Source organism: Rhinoraja longicauda, chromosome 1 (assembly GCF_053455715.1).
Source record: "Rhinoraja longicauda isolate Sanriku21f chromosome 1, sRhiLon1.1, whole genome shotgun sequence".
NCBI lineage: Eukaryota > Metazoa > Chordata > Chondrichthyes > Rajiformes > Arhynchobatidae > Rhinoraja > Rhinoraja longicauda.
In genome coordinates, this window is record NC_135953.1 from 138,945,778 (window position 1) to 138,960,728 (window position 14,951).

Here is a 14,951-nt window from a genome sequence, read left to right on the forward strand (position 1 = left end):
GGAAGTGAAGGGGAATAACTGAATTGAACCAATTTGCGATGGGACAGAGAAGAGAACCTGATTCGGGTCTGTGGTGAACTGTTGTACGTTGTAGTTTGCCCTATAAATCTGAGATGTAAAGCATCTTGCGAACAGAACGACAAGACACGATGCAGATTTTTCTTCCATAAACCAATCATGCAAATAAAATTATGAAATACAATAGACACCAGAATTAAGCTTTGCTTCTATCTCAGCATCACCATGACTCCAAGCATTCGCAATGGGAGATAAGATTGTATTTCCATAACTCATCAATATGCAACGAAATTGGAAGCAAAGACACAAAATTATGCACATTTGGAGCAGATGCGAGCTATCCTGTTTATTAAACAAGGTCGAAAGATATAAATTATAATAAAGAATAGATGGACCTATAAAATACACAAACAATATAATACACCGCACTAAAAATATATGTTTTTAAAAGAAAAAGGCATATTCAATTAATGTTGTAGCAGTACTTATTTGGAATAAATATGTTGTGGGTTTAGCAGATGGATGTTGTGCCTGTGTGTGGCTAGGTAATGAGTACCAGGAGTGAACCGACTGTGGAGTCTGTCAAATTCAATCTTCATTGCATCCATACCAACATCCCAACTGGTGTATTTTCCAGAAAAACAATCACAGATTGAGCAAAATGAGCTGTAAAGGGCCTGTTCCACTTTAGCCGATTTTTTAGGCGACTGCCGGCGACTGTCAAAGTCGTAGCAGATCGCCGAACTTTTCATTTACCCGATGACAATGACCACGACAATGACCACGACAATGACCACGACAATGACCACGACAATGACCATGACAATGACCACGACAATGACCACGACAATGACCACGACAATGACCACGACAATGACCATGACAATGCCGAGTCAGGTCGAGATTACACCGTCTTCGGAAACATCGCGAAAATTCCCACGCTGTCAATGCTTCTCCGGCGTTCTAATTTTCGCTGAAATCACTGACAAGTCGGTAAGTACTTGAGAGTTTTGAACTATAACATCTTGTACGGGTTACTTAAAAACCAAGCTTCACGGTAACAAGGCATAAACTGGATTGACTTCCAGTTTACTGATGGCAGCATTAAGAAATTTAATTTTAAAAGTGGTTAAATGGACTTTTGTGAAAAGTGTGTGGGCATTCTTTGAAAATGTACGGGAGATGCATATCTGGTTTCTGGGTTGCATATCTGGGTTGGGAGCCCACTTTAAATGTAATGGCTGATGGCCATAAACATCGCGAAAATTCCCACCCTCACCTGACAATCAAACTGTCGCCTCCAATCTACCTGTCAAATGTTCTGACAGTAAATAAATTGGTTAAACACAAGTATTTTATGGTATCTTGAAATGACTTTACTTATTTTAATATTATGTGCTTCTAAATGCATCTTAAGAGAACCTAGCAAACCTGGGGACAGCATGCGACAGACAGCGCCCGCAATAAGCAACGATACCTGGCGACAAGCCAGCTGTTGCCGAGAGATTTCACTCCGGATGATTTCTCCACGACGCGCTGAGATCCACTACGATTCTTGGAAGACTCCTCACGATCATGCCCGCGACACCCCGGCGAACTGTTGGCGACAGCCTAGTCACCGGCAGTCGCCTTAAAATTGCCTAAAGTGGGACAGGCACTTAAACCTAACTGCATTCCGTTCCAATGCCTATGAGGTTCTAAGGCCAATTATGTTATTGCTGGTGAAGATAGCCACAGATGCTGGAGTAACTCAGCAGGTCAGGCGGCATCTCTGGAGAGAAGGAATGGGTGACGTTTCGGGTCGAGACCCTTCTTCAGGCTGAGTGTCAGGGGAAAGGGCCGCAGCTACTGTTTTTGATTCCAATTAACTGCTAAATCAGGTCAACTGAGGACCATCCTTTCTAATAGGATTCGCTTTCCCACTACAATCCATTCTTTATGATGACTTTTACGCGACATTGAAGTGTTTTTGATGTATGTCAAGGTGCGTAAGGGCATTGACATAATACCCAGGGGTGATCTGGCCTTGGAATCTGGCAAGCATTAAAAGTGTGCAGGAAGGAACTGCAGATGCTGGTTTAAACTGAAGATAGACACGGCATGCTGGAGTAACTCAGCGGGACAGGCAGCGTCTCTGGAGAGAAGGAATGGGTGACACCAAGAAGGGCCTCGACCAGAAATGTCACCCATTCCTTCTCTCCAGAGATGCTGCCTGTCCCGCTGAGTTACTCCAGCATCCTGTGTCTAAGCACCAAAAGTGCGATGGAAGCAGATTTAAACTTTCAAAATACGTTTTTATACGTTTCTCATATAAACGTGTAAAATTATAAAAGGACCGGACAAGCTAGATGCAGGAAAAATGTTCCCAATGTTGGGGGAGTCCAGAACCAGGGGCCACAGTCTAAGAATAAAGGGGAAGCCATTTAAAACTGAGGTGAGAAAAGTACTTTTCCACCCAGAGAGTTGTGAATTTGTGGAATTCTCTGCCACAGTGGAGGCCAATTCACTGGATGAATTTAAAAGAGAGTTAGATAAAGATCTGGGGGCTAGTGGAATCAAGGGATATGGGGAGAAGGCAGGGATGGGTTACTGATTGTGGATGATCAGCCATGATCACAATGAATGGCGGTGCTGGCTTGAAGGGCCAAATGGCCTCCTCCTGCACCTATTTTCTATGTTGCTATGTTTCTATGTTGAAAGAGTATTGGATAAATAAGGAAAGAGAAAATACATTGAAGGATTACGTTGGAATGAGGTCAACTGGAAATCTCCTTCAAAGGGTTAATATAGTTGTGATGACCTGAAAGAGACCCTTCTCTGGTGGATACATACCAATAGACAATAGACAATAGACAATAGGTGCAGGAGGAGGCCATTCGGCCCTTCGAGCCAGCACCGCCATTCAATGTGATCATGGCTGATCATTCTCAATCAGTACCCCGTTCCTGCCTTCTCTCCATACCCCCTGACTCCACTATCCTTAAGAGCTCTATCTAGCTCTCTCTTGAATTCATCCAGTGAATCGGCCTCCACTGCCTTCTGAGGCGGAGAATTCCACAGATTCACAACTCTCTGACTGAAAAAGTTTCTCCTCATCTCAGTTCTAAATGGCCTACCCCTTATTCTTAAACAGTGGCCCCTTGTTCTGGACTCCCCCAACATTGGGAACATGTTTCCTGCCTCTAACGTGTCCAACCCCTTAATAATCTTATACGTTTCGATAAGATCTCCTCTCAGTGCTAAAGTAGTAGGCACGTTACCTTATACCGCAACGTTGCAACAAGTTATGTTTAGACCATACCTGAATAAATGGGAAAAGAAGTCCAACCAAAAAGTTGGAAAGCCACATCACAGTCCCTCCAATCATGAATGCTGACGATCGACAAGACTGGTCAAACATCTCACTGGTTAGCACAAAAGGAATCCCACCTGAAAGTAAGGGAAGTGTTACAGTCAGACTTAAAGCACTTAAGAGCATCACACAGATTCTGAGGCTTAAAAACCGAAACAGTGCGACACGGTGGCGTAGCGGTAGAGTTGCTGCCTTCCAGCGCTTCCAGCGCCGGAGACCCGGGTTCCATCCTAACTACGGGTGCAGTACTGTACGGAGTTTGTACGTTCTCCCCGTGACCTGTGTGGGTTTTCTCCGAGATCTTCGGTTTCCTCCCACACTCCAGGGACGTACAGGTTTGTGGGTTAATTGGCTTGGTATGAAAGTAAATTGTCCCGAGTGTGTAGGATCATGTTAATGTGCGGGGATCGCTGGTCGGCGCGGACTCGATGGGACGAAAGGGTCTGTTTCCGCGCTGTATCTCTGAACTAAAACTAAACCAAACTAAATATGCTGGGATAACGCAGCGGGTCAGGCAGCGTCCCTGGAGAACATGGATAAGTGACAATTCGGATTGGGACCCTTCTTCAGACTCAAACTAAGCTTAAAACCACCAGGTTCATATCCGAAGGAATGATGCCATGTTTTACTACTTTAAACCCGCGCAAGGTGGAGAAATGAATCTTTAGTCATCACTGGTAAAATGTGTACAACAATTCGACAACAGTTGCCCTCACCTTCAGCCAATGTGTCGTTTAATTTACTGAAAAGGCCTACGCCTGCGTAGACAGGCATAATTTATACTGCGCGGAATCTGCAGCCAAATGTCCTGGGCTTCTGTGGTCTCGCGATCAATTATCTTGTTACAGGTCTGCACAACAGAGCGAGCTTCCTGGCAGCACACTGGACCCTACATGTGCGGCCAGCACAGTACAACACCCTGAACACCTTAATTGCATCAAAAAGCCTGACGAGAAAAACGTCCAATCCAAACCTACAGTTAAAATCATTGATAAACAGCTATGCCGAGCAAAATGTGTCCCATTAATGGTCAACCACTTCAGATGGGTTAGCCCTGACATAATTGTCTTGACCCTGGCATAATATAGACAATAGACAATAGACGATAGGTGCAGGAGGAGGCCATTTGGCCCTTCGAGCCAGCACCGCCATTCAATGTGATCATGGCTGATCATTCTCAATCAGTACCCCGTTCCTGCCTTCTCCCCATACTCCCTGACCCCGCTATCCTTAAGAGCTCTATCTAGCTCTCTCTTGAATGCATGCAGAGACTTGGCCTCCACTGCCTTCTGAGGCAGAGAATTCCACAGATTCACAACTCTCTGACTGAAAAGGTTTTTCCTCATCTCAGTTCTAAATGGCCTACCCCTTATTCTTAAACTGTGGCCCCTTGTTCTGGACTCCCCCAACATTGGGAACATGTTTCCTGCCTCTAACGTATCCAACCCCTTAACAATCCTATACGTTTCGATAAGATCCCCTCTCATCCTTCTAAATGCAAGGGAGATCCAGTGGGGGGGGGGGGGGGGGGGGCGAGATCAAAGGGGAGCCCTGTGAAGGGTGCCACATGCTGGGGTTTTTTTAGCTTTTGGAATACAGAGCCGAGACAGGCCCTTTTGGGCCCATCGAGCCTGCGCCTACCAGCGATCCCCACATATTAACACTATCCTACACACGCAGGGGGCAATCTTTACACTTATACCCAGCTTCTCCGGCGCTGCAAGTGCTGTAATAATAATAATAATAATAATAATACATTTATTTTATATAGCACTTTTCTGGAAACTCAAAGACGCTTTACAGAGCGAACAAGACATAAAAACAAACAAAAGATTTGTCCTGACGGAGAAGCGGCGAACAAACAGGGCCAGCGTCCTCTCACGTCAGGGTCCGGCAGTAGACAATAAAGAACACAAGACACACAATTACTATTTAACACAGACAACAATCACAGTGATTGCTCCAGACACACCCTCACTGTGATGGAAGGCAAAGAAAAGTCTTATCTCCTCCTCATTCTTCTTCCGCGGTCAGGCAGTCAAACTGCTGATTTTAAGGCAGTAAGGCAGCAACTCTACCTCTGCACCACCATGCCGCCCACGTGCAGTGGCAAGCAGAAGGTAGAACAGTTCGGTGAACGTTTGTAACTTTGTTGGCGCCACTTGTATACTCCCCGTGAGTCTGCTCTGTGATTTTACTGGGTTGTGTGCAAGACGAGGTACTTCACTGCATAGTAACATGTTACAATCAAATATCTTGAGTCAAAACGTCACCCATTCCTTCTCTCCAGAGACGCTGCCTGTCCTGCTGAGTTACTCCAGCTTCTTAACCTATCACGGGGCGGCACGGTGGCGCAGCGGTAGAGTTGCTGCCTTACAGCGAATGCAGCGCCGGACACTCAGGTTCGATCCTGACTACGGGCGCCGTACTGTACGGAGTTTGTACGTTCTCCCCGTGACCTGCGTGGGTTTTCCCCGAGATCTTCGGTTTCCTCCCACACTCCAAAGACGTACAGGTATGTAGGTTAATTGGCTGGGCAAATGTAAAAAAATAAATAAAAAATTGTCCCTAGTGGGTGTAGGATAGTGTTAGTGTGCGGGGATCGCTGGGCGGCGCGGACCCAGTAGGCCGAAGGGCCTGTTTCTGCGCTGTATCTCTGAAATCTAAAAAAAAATCTAAGAGAATCAATCGAAGAACTGAAAAAAAATGGATCACTTTATTGCAGTAACACAGTGGCAGTAACATCTGCAAAACGGATGGCAGTAATGCACCGAGACTTACTGAACAACACCTGGAAAAGCCATCAGGAGAGACATGATCACCAAATGCCTTCGTGCTCCATCAGCTTTAACTTATGCAACGACCGGCTTGGAAATATTGCCTTATTATTAATGCCGTAAGCATGGCAATACAGTGTCAATTTTGTTTTGCATAAGCAGGCCTCCGTCATGTATCATCTAGCTGCACATCTAGATTCGTCCACATTTCTTCATGTCATGTAGGAAAACAACTGCAGATGCTGGTGCAAATCGAAGGTATCACAAAATGCTGGAGTAACTCAGCAGGTCAGGCAGCATCTCTGGAGAGAAGGAATGGGTGACGTCTCGGGTCGAGACCCTTCTTCAGACCGTTCTTCATTTCGTGAGGAGTTTTCAGGCACCATATCTGAGGAAGGATGAAGGATGTGCTGGCCCTGGAGAGGGCCCAGAGCAGCTTTACCAGGAATGATCCCAGGAATGAGCGGGTTAAGATATGATCAGAGTTGAGTTTGGGGGAGAGGGTGGGAGGGGAGGGGCGGGGGGGGTTCATTGAAACTTACCGAATAGTGAAAGGCTTGGATGGAGTGGATGTGGAGAGGATGTTTCCACTGGTGGGAGAGTGTAGGACCAGAGGTCATAGCCTCAGAATTAAAGGATGTTCCTTTTGGAAGGAGATGAGGAGGAATTTCTTTAGTCAGAGAGTGGTGAATCTGTGGAATTATTTGCCCCACAAGGCAATTATTTGCCCCACAAGGCATTTTTAAGGCAGAGATAGATAGATTCTTGATTAGTACGGGTGTCAGGGGTTATGGGGAGAAGGCAGGAGAATGGGGTTAGGAGGGAGAGATAGATCAGCCATGATTGAATGGCTGAGTGGACTTGATGGGCTGAATGGCCTGAATCTGCTCCTATCACTTGTGACCTTATGAAACAATTAAAAGTGGTGCTGGCAGCAACTCCCATGTCTCATTAGTGAGCAAGAATAAAGGGAAACTGAATTCTCTCTGCAAAATGTTTCTTTCCCTTCTGCTGCCCAAGTTACCAGTGTCTCAGTATGCTGTGTTCACCTACTTCTCCATGGATTGTCACCTTGTGGTGGTGGAGAAGCTTGTGTGGTCCTGAGAGCGATGCCGTCTGGAGCCACGCTCCTGGTAGGGTCACCCATGGGGGTACGGTCGAGGGGGAGGTCCCTGACAAAGAGCAATCCAACCAAGACCTCAACAGTGGAACAGGCGGAGGATGACGGCTGACTTTAGTGGAGCGTCACAATGGCTGGGAAGGCGGATGGATGAAGGCTGCAGCAGAAAAGGGTCCCCGGTCGTCTTGGACTCCACGCCACTGGATCCTGACCCAGATCTGTCAAGGACCGTGTGGTGGCTGTCTGTGCATCAGTTTCCCCACATTAAACAAAGTCACGCACAGGCGTCCGACCCTATGGAGAGGGCAGTCACGCTCGCTTCCAGTGACCGCCGATGATGTGTTGCCTCTCTCTACCCTGCTCTCCATCAACTATGCTATCAATTTCCTTTGTAAGCTTCATCACACGTCCTTGTTCTTCAACATAACTGACACCAAAGGGAACATCGAAGGAAAAGCAAGGACTCCAAGTCAACAATATGGTGACGTTTTCATACTAGTTCCATCTAACTTAAAAGGTTTCCATTTATAGCAACGTGCGTCGAGACCTAAAAAAATCCCAACCCCCATTGGCACTAGCTATTGTAAAGTTATATCAAAGACTTCTAAAGTTTCTAAACTACACACAGCGGTTCTCCATTCATCGAATCTGCAATTCCTTCAAAGATCCTCCAAATAATTCTCCCAGTTTCAAAGCTAGGATTTCTTTCAAAGATCATGTCCATTATTGCTCTTCATCAGAGACTGCGGGGTGAATGGGAGGTGCATCTCCTGTGGGTCAGTCGGGTTGAGGTCACTTGAAAGGCTGGAGCGATTGGGCTTGTATACACTGGAATTTAGAAGGATGAGGGGGGATCTTATTGAAACATATAAGATAATTAGGGGATTGGACACATTAGAGGCAGGAAACATGTTCCCAATGTTGGGGGAGTCCAGAACAAGGGGCTACCGTTTAAGAATAAGGGGTAGGCCATTTAGAACGGAAATGAGGAAGAACTTTTTCAGTCAGAGAGTGGTGAAGGTGTGGAATTCACTGCCTCAGAAGGCAGTGGAGGCCAGTTCGTTAGATGCTTTCAAGAGAGAGCTGGATAGAGCTCTTAAGGATAGCGGAGTGAGGGGGTATGGGGAGAAGGCAGGAACGGGGTACTGATTGAGAGTGATCAGCCATGATCACATTGAATGGCGGTGCTGGCTCGAAGGGCTGAATGGCCTCCTCCTGCACCTATTGTCTATTGTCTATTGGCCCAACGGGTCCACTTGGTCTAGTAGTTGCTAAATGATATGATTAAAAAAAATAAAAATAAAATGTAAAAAACCTTTATTGTCACCACACAAAGTACAGCGAAATTAAAGCAGTCCAGATGATGCAATCACACACAGCAGACAGTACAAAGGATAAACCTTTATCCATAACAAGCTAAACCTAATCTACTGAATTAAACAAACTGACCTCTAATACAATATAGACAAAACAATTACAATATGGTCGAGGCAGTGTACAGTGCAATCAAGACAGCAAGTTATTGCACAGCAATGAGAGCTAACATATTGCAAGTGACGTTTTTTTTTAAATAAAAGAAATAATGTGATTAAATATAAGGTGCGGTCGGGTGTAACATGTAATAAGTTTAGCAAATGTTAAGCAATATAAGTGCAGTAGAATGTAAACATGTATTAAATTGAGGCTTATGTTTTCTGACAAGTAACTGACAGTGTTCCGATCAGTTCCGTTCCTTCCATTCAGTTTGATGTGAGTGTCTGGCAGTGTTCAGCTCACGTATGATGCTGGGGTAGAAGCTGTTCTTGAGTCTATTAGTCCGTGATGTAATGGACCTGAACCGTCTACCAGAGGGCAGCAGTTGGAGCAGCTGATGACCAGGGTGGGAAGGATCCCTCAGGATGTTGGCTGCTCTGCTGAGGCAGCGGAGGGAGTAAAGTTCCTCTAGAGAGGGCAGTGGGCAACCAATGATTTTCTTTGCAGAGTTGATGACCCTCTGAAGGGCTTTCTTGTTTGCCTCTGAGCTGCTGGTGTACCACATAGAAATACAGTACGTCAGCACACTCTCGATGGTGCAACGGTAGAAAGTCACTAGCAGCTGCTCTTGCAGGTTGTTCTTCCTGAGGATCCTCAGAAAGTAGAGCCGCTGCTGTGCCTTTTTGACTGCCGCTATGGTGTTTGTGGTCCAGGAGAGATCCTCAGCAATATGCGTGCCCAGGAACTTGAAGGCAGGGACCCTTTCCACACAAACCCCGCTGATATGCAGTGGTGTGTAGCCCGTATTGTGTCTTCGGAAGTCTATTATGAGTTATTTTGTCTTGGAAGGATTCAGAGGCAGATTGTTTTCCGCACACCATCCTATCAGTTTTTGGACTTCATCTCTGTAGGCTGTCTCGTCATCTCCTGAGACGAGTCCAACCACAGTCGTGTCATCCGCAAACTTGATGATGGTGTTGGTAGGATGAGTGGGGGTGCAGTCATGGGTGTAAAGGGCATAGAGAAGGGGGCTCAACACGCATCCTCACTCACGCATCCATTATCCCCCTACAATAGTACAGCAACAGGTCGCTCATCTTGCCTCACATTCTCTTGCAGTAGAGGGGCGGCACGGTGGCGCAGTGGTAGAGTTGCTGCCTTACAGCGAATGCAGCGCCGGAGACCCAGGTTCGATCCCGACTACGGGCGCCATCTGTACGGAGTTTGTACGTTCTCCCCGTGACCTGCGTGGGTTTTCTCCGAGATCTTCGGTTCCCTCCCACACTCCAAAGACGTACAGGTTTGTAGGTTAATTGGCTTGGGTTTATTTACTTGGTGTAAGTGTAAATTGTCCCTAGTGTGTGTCGGATGCTGTTAATGTGCGGGGATCGCTGATCGGCGCGGACACGGTGGGCCGAAGGTTCTGTTTCCGCGCTGTATCTCCAAACTAAGAAAAAAACTAAACTAGTTATCTGTACATTGGTACCTTTCCTCTTATAAAATATAGAAATTGCAACAGGCGTAGTAATAATGAAATGGTAACGCCTTTAGTATTCAGTAAAATTTGATTGAGAATTCTAGTCATCTAAATCATTTACAGTGACCTTTAGAAATAAGACATATAGTTAATTCACTGCTCAATGTTAACATTTTGAAAATGTACATTCGAAATTGAAAAACGTTTCATCAGTCAGGAGTGACATAGAATCAGGAGATGTAGAATCAGTATGGATAGAGATGAGGAATTGTAAGGGTAAAAAGACCCTAATGGGAGTTATCTACAGGACCCCAAACAGTAGCCTCGACATAGGGTGCAAGTTGAATCAGGAGCTAAAATTGGCATGTCGCAAATGTAATGCTACGGTGGTCATGGGAGATTTCAACATGCAGGTAGACTGGGAAAATCAGGTTGGTAATGGACCCCAGGAAAGAGAGTTTGTGGAGTGTCTCCGAGATGGATTCTTAGAACAGCTTGTACTGGAGCCTACCAGGGAGAAGGCAATTCTGGATTTAGTGTTATGTAATGAACCTGACCTGATAAGGTAAAAGAGCCATTAGGAGGCAGTGACCACAATATGATGTTTTACTCTACAAATTGAGAGGGAGAAGGGAAAATCGGAGGTGTCAGTATTACAGTATAGCAAAGGGGATTACAGAGGCATGAGGCAGGAGCTGGCCAAAATTGACTGGAAGGAGGCCCTAGCAGGGAAGACTGTGGAACAGCAATGGCAGGTATTCCTGGGAATAATGCAGAAGTTGCAGGATAAATTTATCCCAAAGAGGAGGAAAGATTCTAAGGGGAGTAAGAGGCACCCTTGGCTGACAAGGGAAGTCAAGGACAGCATAAAAATAAAAGAGCAGAAGTATAACATAGCAAAGAAGAGTGGGAAGCCAGAGGATTGTGACTCTTTTAAAGAGCAACAGAAGATAACTAAAAAGGCAATACGGGGAGAAAAGATGAGGTACGAGGGTAAACTAGCCAATAATAGCCCTACAGTCATGTGTGTACAGGGAGTACAGTAGGGGGCTAAGGACGCAGCCCTGGGGGGATCCTATGTTCAGGGTGAGGGAGCTAGATGTGTGTTCCCCCATCCTGACCACTTGGGGCCTGGCAGTGAGAAAGTCCAGGACCCAGGCATGAGGTGAGGTGGGCTCTGACGCGTGTGAACACGAGGAAAGCTGGAGGCCCAGATGGTATATCTGGGCGAGTACTAAAGTCTTGTGCTACTCAGCTTGCTCCAGTGCTCACCACAATATTCAACCTCTCCTTGGCAAAATCCGTGGTCCCTGCATGCTTCAAAAGATCCATCATTGTACCGGTGCCAAAGAATGCCTCTCCAGCGTGTTTAAATGACTACCGACCGGTGGCCCTCACCTCGGTTGTCATGAAATGCTTGGAGAGGCTAGTCAAGAAGCACATCTGCGCCCTCCTTCCTCGCAACATGGACCCACTACAGTTCGCATACCGTCCGAACAGGTCCACGGATGATGCGGTCTCCCAGGTTCTACACACCGCTCTCTCTCATCTGGACAGCCAGGGGGGCTATGTGAGGATGCTGTTCATTGACTTTAGTTCAGCATTCAACACAATAGTCCCCAGCAGACTGGTTGAGAAGCTGCTGGAACTGGGGCTTAGCACCCCTCTGTGTGCCTGGGTCCTGGACTTTCTCACTGCCAGGCCCCAAGTGGTCAGGATGGGGGAACACACATCTAGCTCCCTCACCCTGAACATAGGATCCCCCCAGGGCTGCGTCCTTAGCCCCCTACTGTACTCCCTGTACACACATGACTGTAGGGCCAGGTTCAGCTCAAACTCCATCATCAAGTTTGCTGATGACACTGTGGTGGTGGGCCGGATCTCCAACAACGATGAGAAGGCCTACCGGGAGGAGGTGGCTGATCTGGCACTCTGGTGTCAGGACAATAGCCTCCTCTTGAATGTCACTAAAACAAAGGAGCTGATTGTGGACTTCAGAAGGGCTAAACATCCAAGGACGTACACGCCACTCGAGATAAATGGGTCTATTGTGGATAGGGTGAGCAGTTTCAAATACTTGGGAGTCCGCATCGCAGAGGATCTGACGTGGGCAACGCACATTGCCGCACTGGTGGGTAAGGCTAAGCAGCGCCTTTACCACCTTAGACAACTGAGGAAATTCAGAGTGTCGCTGAGGATCCTTCATTGCTTCTACTCTGGGGCTGTAGAGAGCATCCTGTCCGGCAACATTACAGTCTGGTTTGGAAACAGCTCTGCCCAGGACAGGATGGTGCGTTCGGCAGAACGCACCATGGGAACTACACTCGTCCCCCTGCAGGACCTATACATCAGGAGGTGCAGATCCAGAGCAAGCAAGATCATGAGGGACCCCTGCCACCCCAGTAACGGACTGTTCCAGATGCTACGGTCAGGCAAACGCCTCCGCTGTCACGCTGTGAAAACGGAGAGGATGAGACGGAGCTTCTTCCCACAGGCCATCAGGACTGTCAACTTTGATAACCCCAGAGACTAAATTTTTGTCGACACTTTTTGTGCTATGTTTAGTAACTTATTAACTTTATTTATATGCTGTAACTGTAATTATTTTTGTGCACAACCCGCAGGCATTGCCACTTTCATTTCACTGCACATCGAGTATGTGTATGTGACAAATAAATTTGACTTGACTTGACTTGACTTGAGGATAGTAAAAGCTTTTTTAGGTATGTGAAGAGGAAAAAAATAGTCATCGGAATGGCAGGCAGTGACCAGTGGGGTACCGCAAGGTTCGGTGCTGGGACCCCAGCTATTTACGATATACATTAATGACTTAGACGAAGGGATTAAAAGTACCATTAGCAAATTTGCAGATGATACTAAGCTGGGGGGTAGTGTGAATTGTGAGGAAGATGCAATAAGGCTGCAGGGTGACTTGGACAGGTTGTGTGAGTGGGCGGATACATGGCAGATGCAGTTTAATGTAGATAAGTGTGAAGTTATTCACTTTGGAAGTAAGAATAGAAAGGCAGATTATTATCTGAATGGTGTCAAGTTAGGAGGAGGGGGAGTTCAACGAGATCTGGGTGTCCTAGTGCATCAGTCAATGAAAGGAAGCATGCAGGTACAGCAGGCAGTGAAGAAAGCCAATGGAATGTTGGCCTTCATAACAAGAGGAGTTGAGTATAGGAGCAAAGAGGTCCTTCTACAGTTGTACCGGGCCCTGGTGAGACCGCACCTGGAGTACTGTGTGCAGTTTTGGTCTCCAAATTTGAGGAAGGATATTCTTGCTATGGAGGGCGTGCAGCGTAGGTTTACTAGGTTAATTCCCGGAATGGCGGGACTGTCATATGTTGAAAGACTGGAGTGACTAGGCTTGTATACACTGGAATTTAGAAGGATGAGACGGGATCTTATCGAAACGTATAAAATTATTAAGGGGTTGGACACGTTAGAGGCAGAAAACATGTTCCCAATGTTGGGGGAGTCCAGAACCAGGGGCCACAGTTTAAGAATAAGGGGTAGGCCATTTAGAACAGAGATGAGGAAAAACTTTTTTAGTCAGAGAGTTGTGAATCTGTGGAATTCTCTGCCTCAGAAGGCAGTGGAGGCCAATTCTCTGAATACATTCAAGAGAGAGCTAGATAGAGCTCTTAAGGATAGCAGAGTCAGGGGGTATGGGGAGAAGGCAGGAACGGGGTACTGATTGAGAATGATCAGCCATGATCACATTGAATGGCGGTGCTGGCTCGAAGGGCCAAATGGCCTTCTCCTGCACCTATTTTCTATTGTCTATTGTTTATTGTCATGCACTGTGTTTATTTTACTTGCATAGTGCATTATTTTACTTGGAGCGGCACGGTGATGCAGCGGTAGAGTTGCTGCCTTAAGCCCCTGTCCCACTTAGACAATTTTTTAGACGACTATAGGCGACTAGGGTGTCGCCTGTGCGGTTGTGAGTCATCTCCAAAGAGTCGGTGCGTTTTTCTGGTCGCCGTTGGATTTTCAGAATGTTGACAAATGTTTGGCGACAGTGGGTTTGACGCCAATGAGCGTAGCTTGACATCTCCTGACGGGGGCGCTGTCGTAGGTTGTCGCCAGGTGACGTAGGTTGTCGCCGGTGCTGACTTCGGTGAATTCCATCGGCGACTTCCTACGTCAACCTACGTCAACCGGCGACAGGTACCGGAGGCCAAAATGACGTGAATTGTCTTCAGTTGTCGCCGACAGGGTTGTAGCTTGTCGTAGCTTGGCGCGGGTGGACGTGGGTTGACTTCGGTTGTCGTGGGTTGTCGCCTGTGTGGTCGTAGGTTGTCGTAGGTGCGGTCGTAGGTGGACGTCCTACTCGCGACGATTGGGTTGCCGGTCGTAGCTTGATGTCGACTAGGTGGTAGGTTGTTGTAGTTTGTCGTAAACATTGTCGTGGGGGGGGGGGTCCAGTCACCGGGTTTTCAGCGACCTGCAACGACTATGACAGTCGCCGGCAGTCGCCTAAAAAATCGCCTAAAAAGTGGGGCAGGCACTTGCAACGCCGGAGACCAGGGATTCGATCTACGGCCACGGAAGTTTGTACGTGCTCCTCCTGGGGAGTGGCTCAGTCAATAGACAACAGACAATAGGTGCAGGAGGACGCCATTCGGCCCTTCGAGTCCAGCACCGCCATTCATTGTGATCATGGCTGATCATTCTCAATCAGTACCCCTTTCCTGCCTTCTCCCCATACCCCCTGACTCCGCT

At 47.0% G+C, this 14,951-nt stretch overlaps 1 protein-coding gene across 5 annotated transcripts in view; it reads right to left on the bottom strand.

Moving 5' to 3' along the window:
• Window positions 1-14,951, bottom strand: part of slc2a9l2 (solute carrier family 2 member 9, like 2) — a 250,648-nt gene that overhangs the window by 34,782 nt on the left and 200,915 nt on the right. For all 5 annotated transcript variants that reach the window (XM_078407285.1, XM_078407305.1, XM_078407314.1 and 2 more), the window contains one exon: window positions 3,320-3,447. In XM_078407285.1, the coding sequence (XP_078263411.1) occupies window positions 3,320-3,447 (128 nt within the window). The remainder of the gene's footprint in view (window positions 1-3,319; window positions 3,448-14,951) is intronic.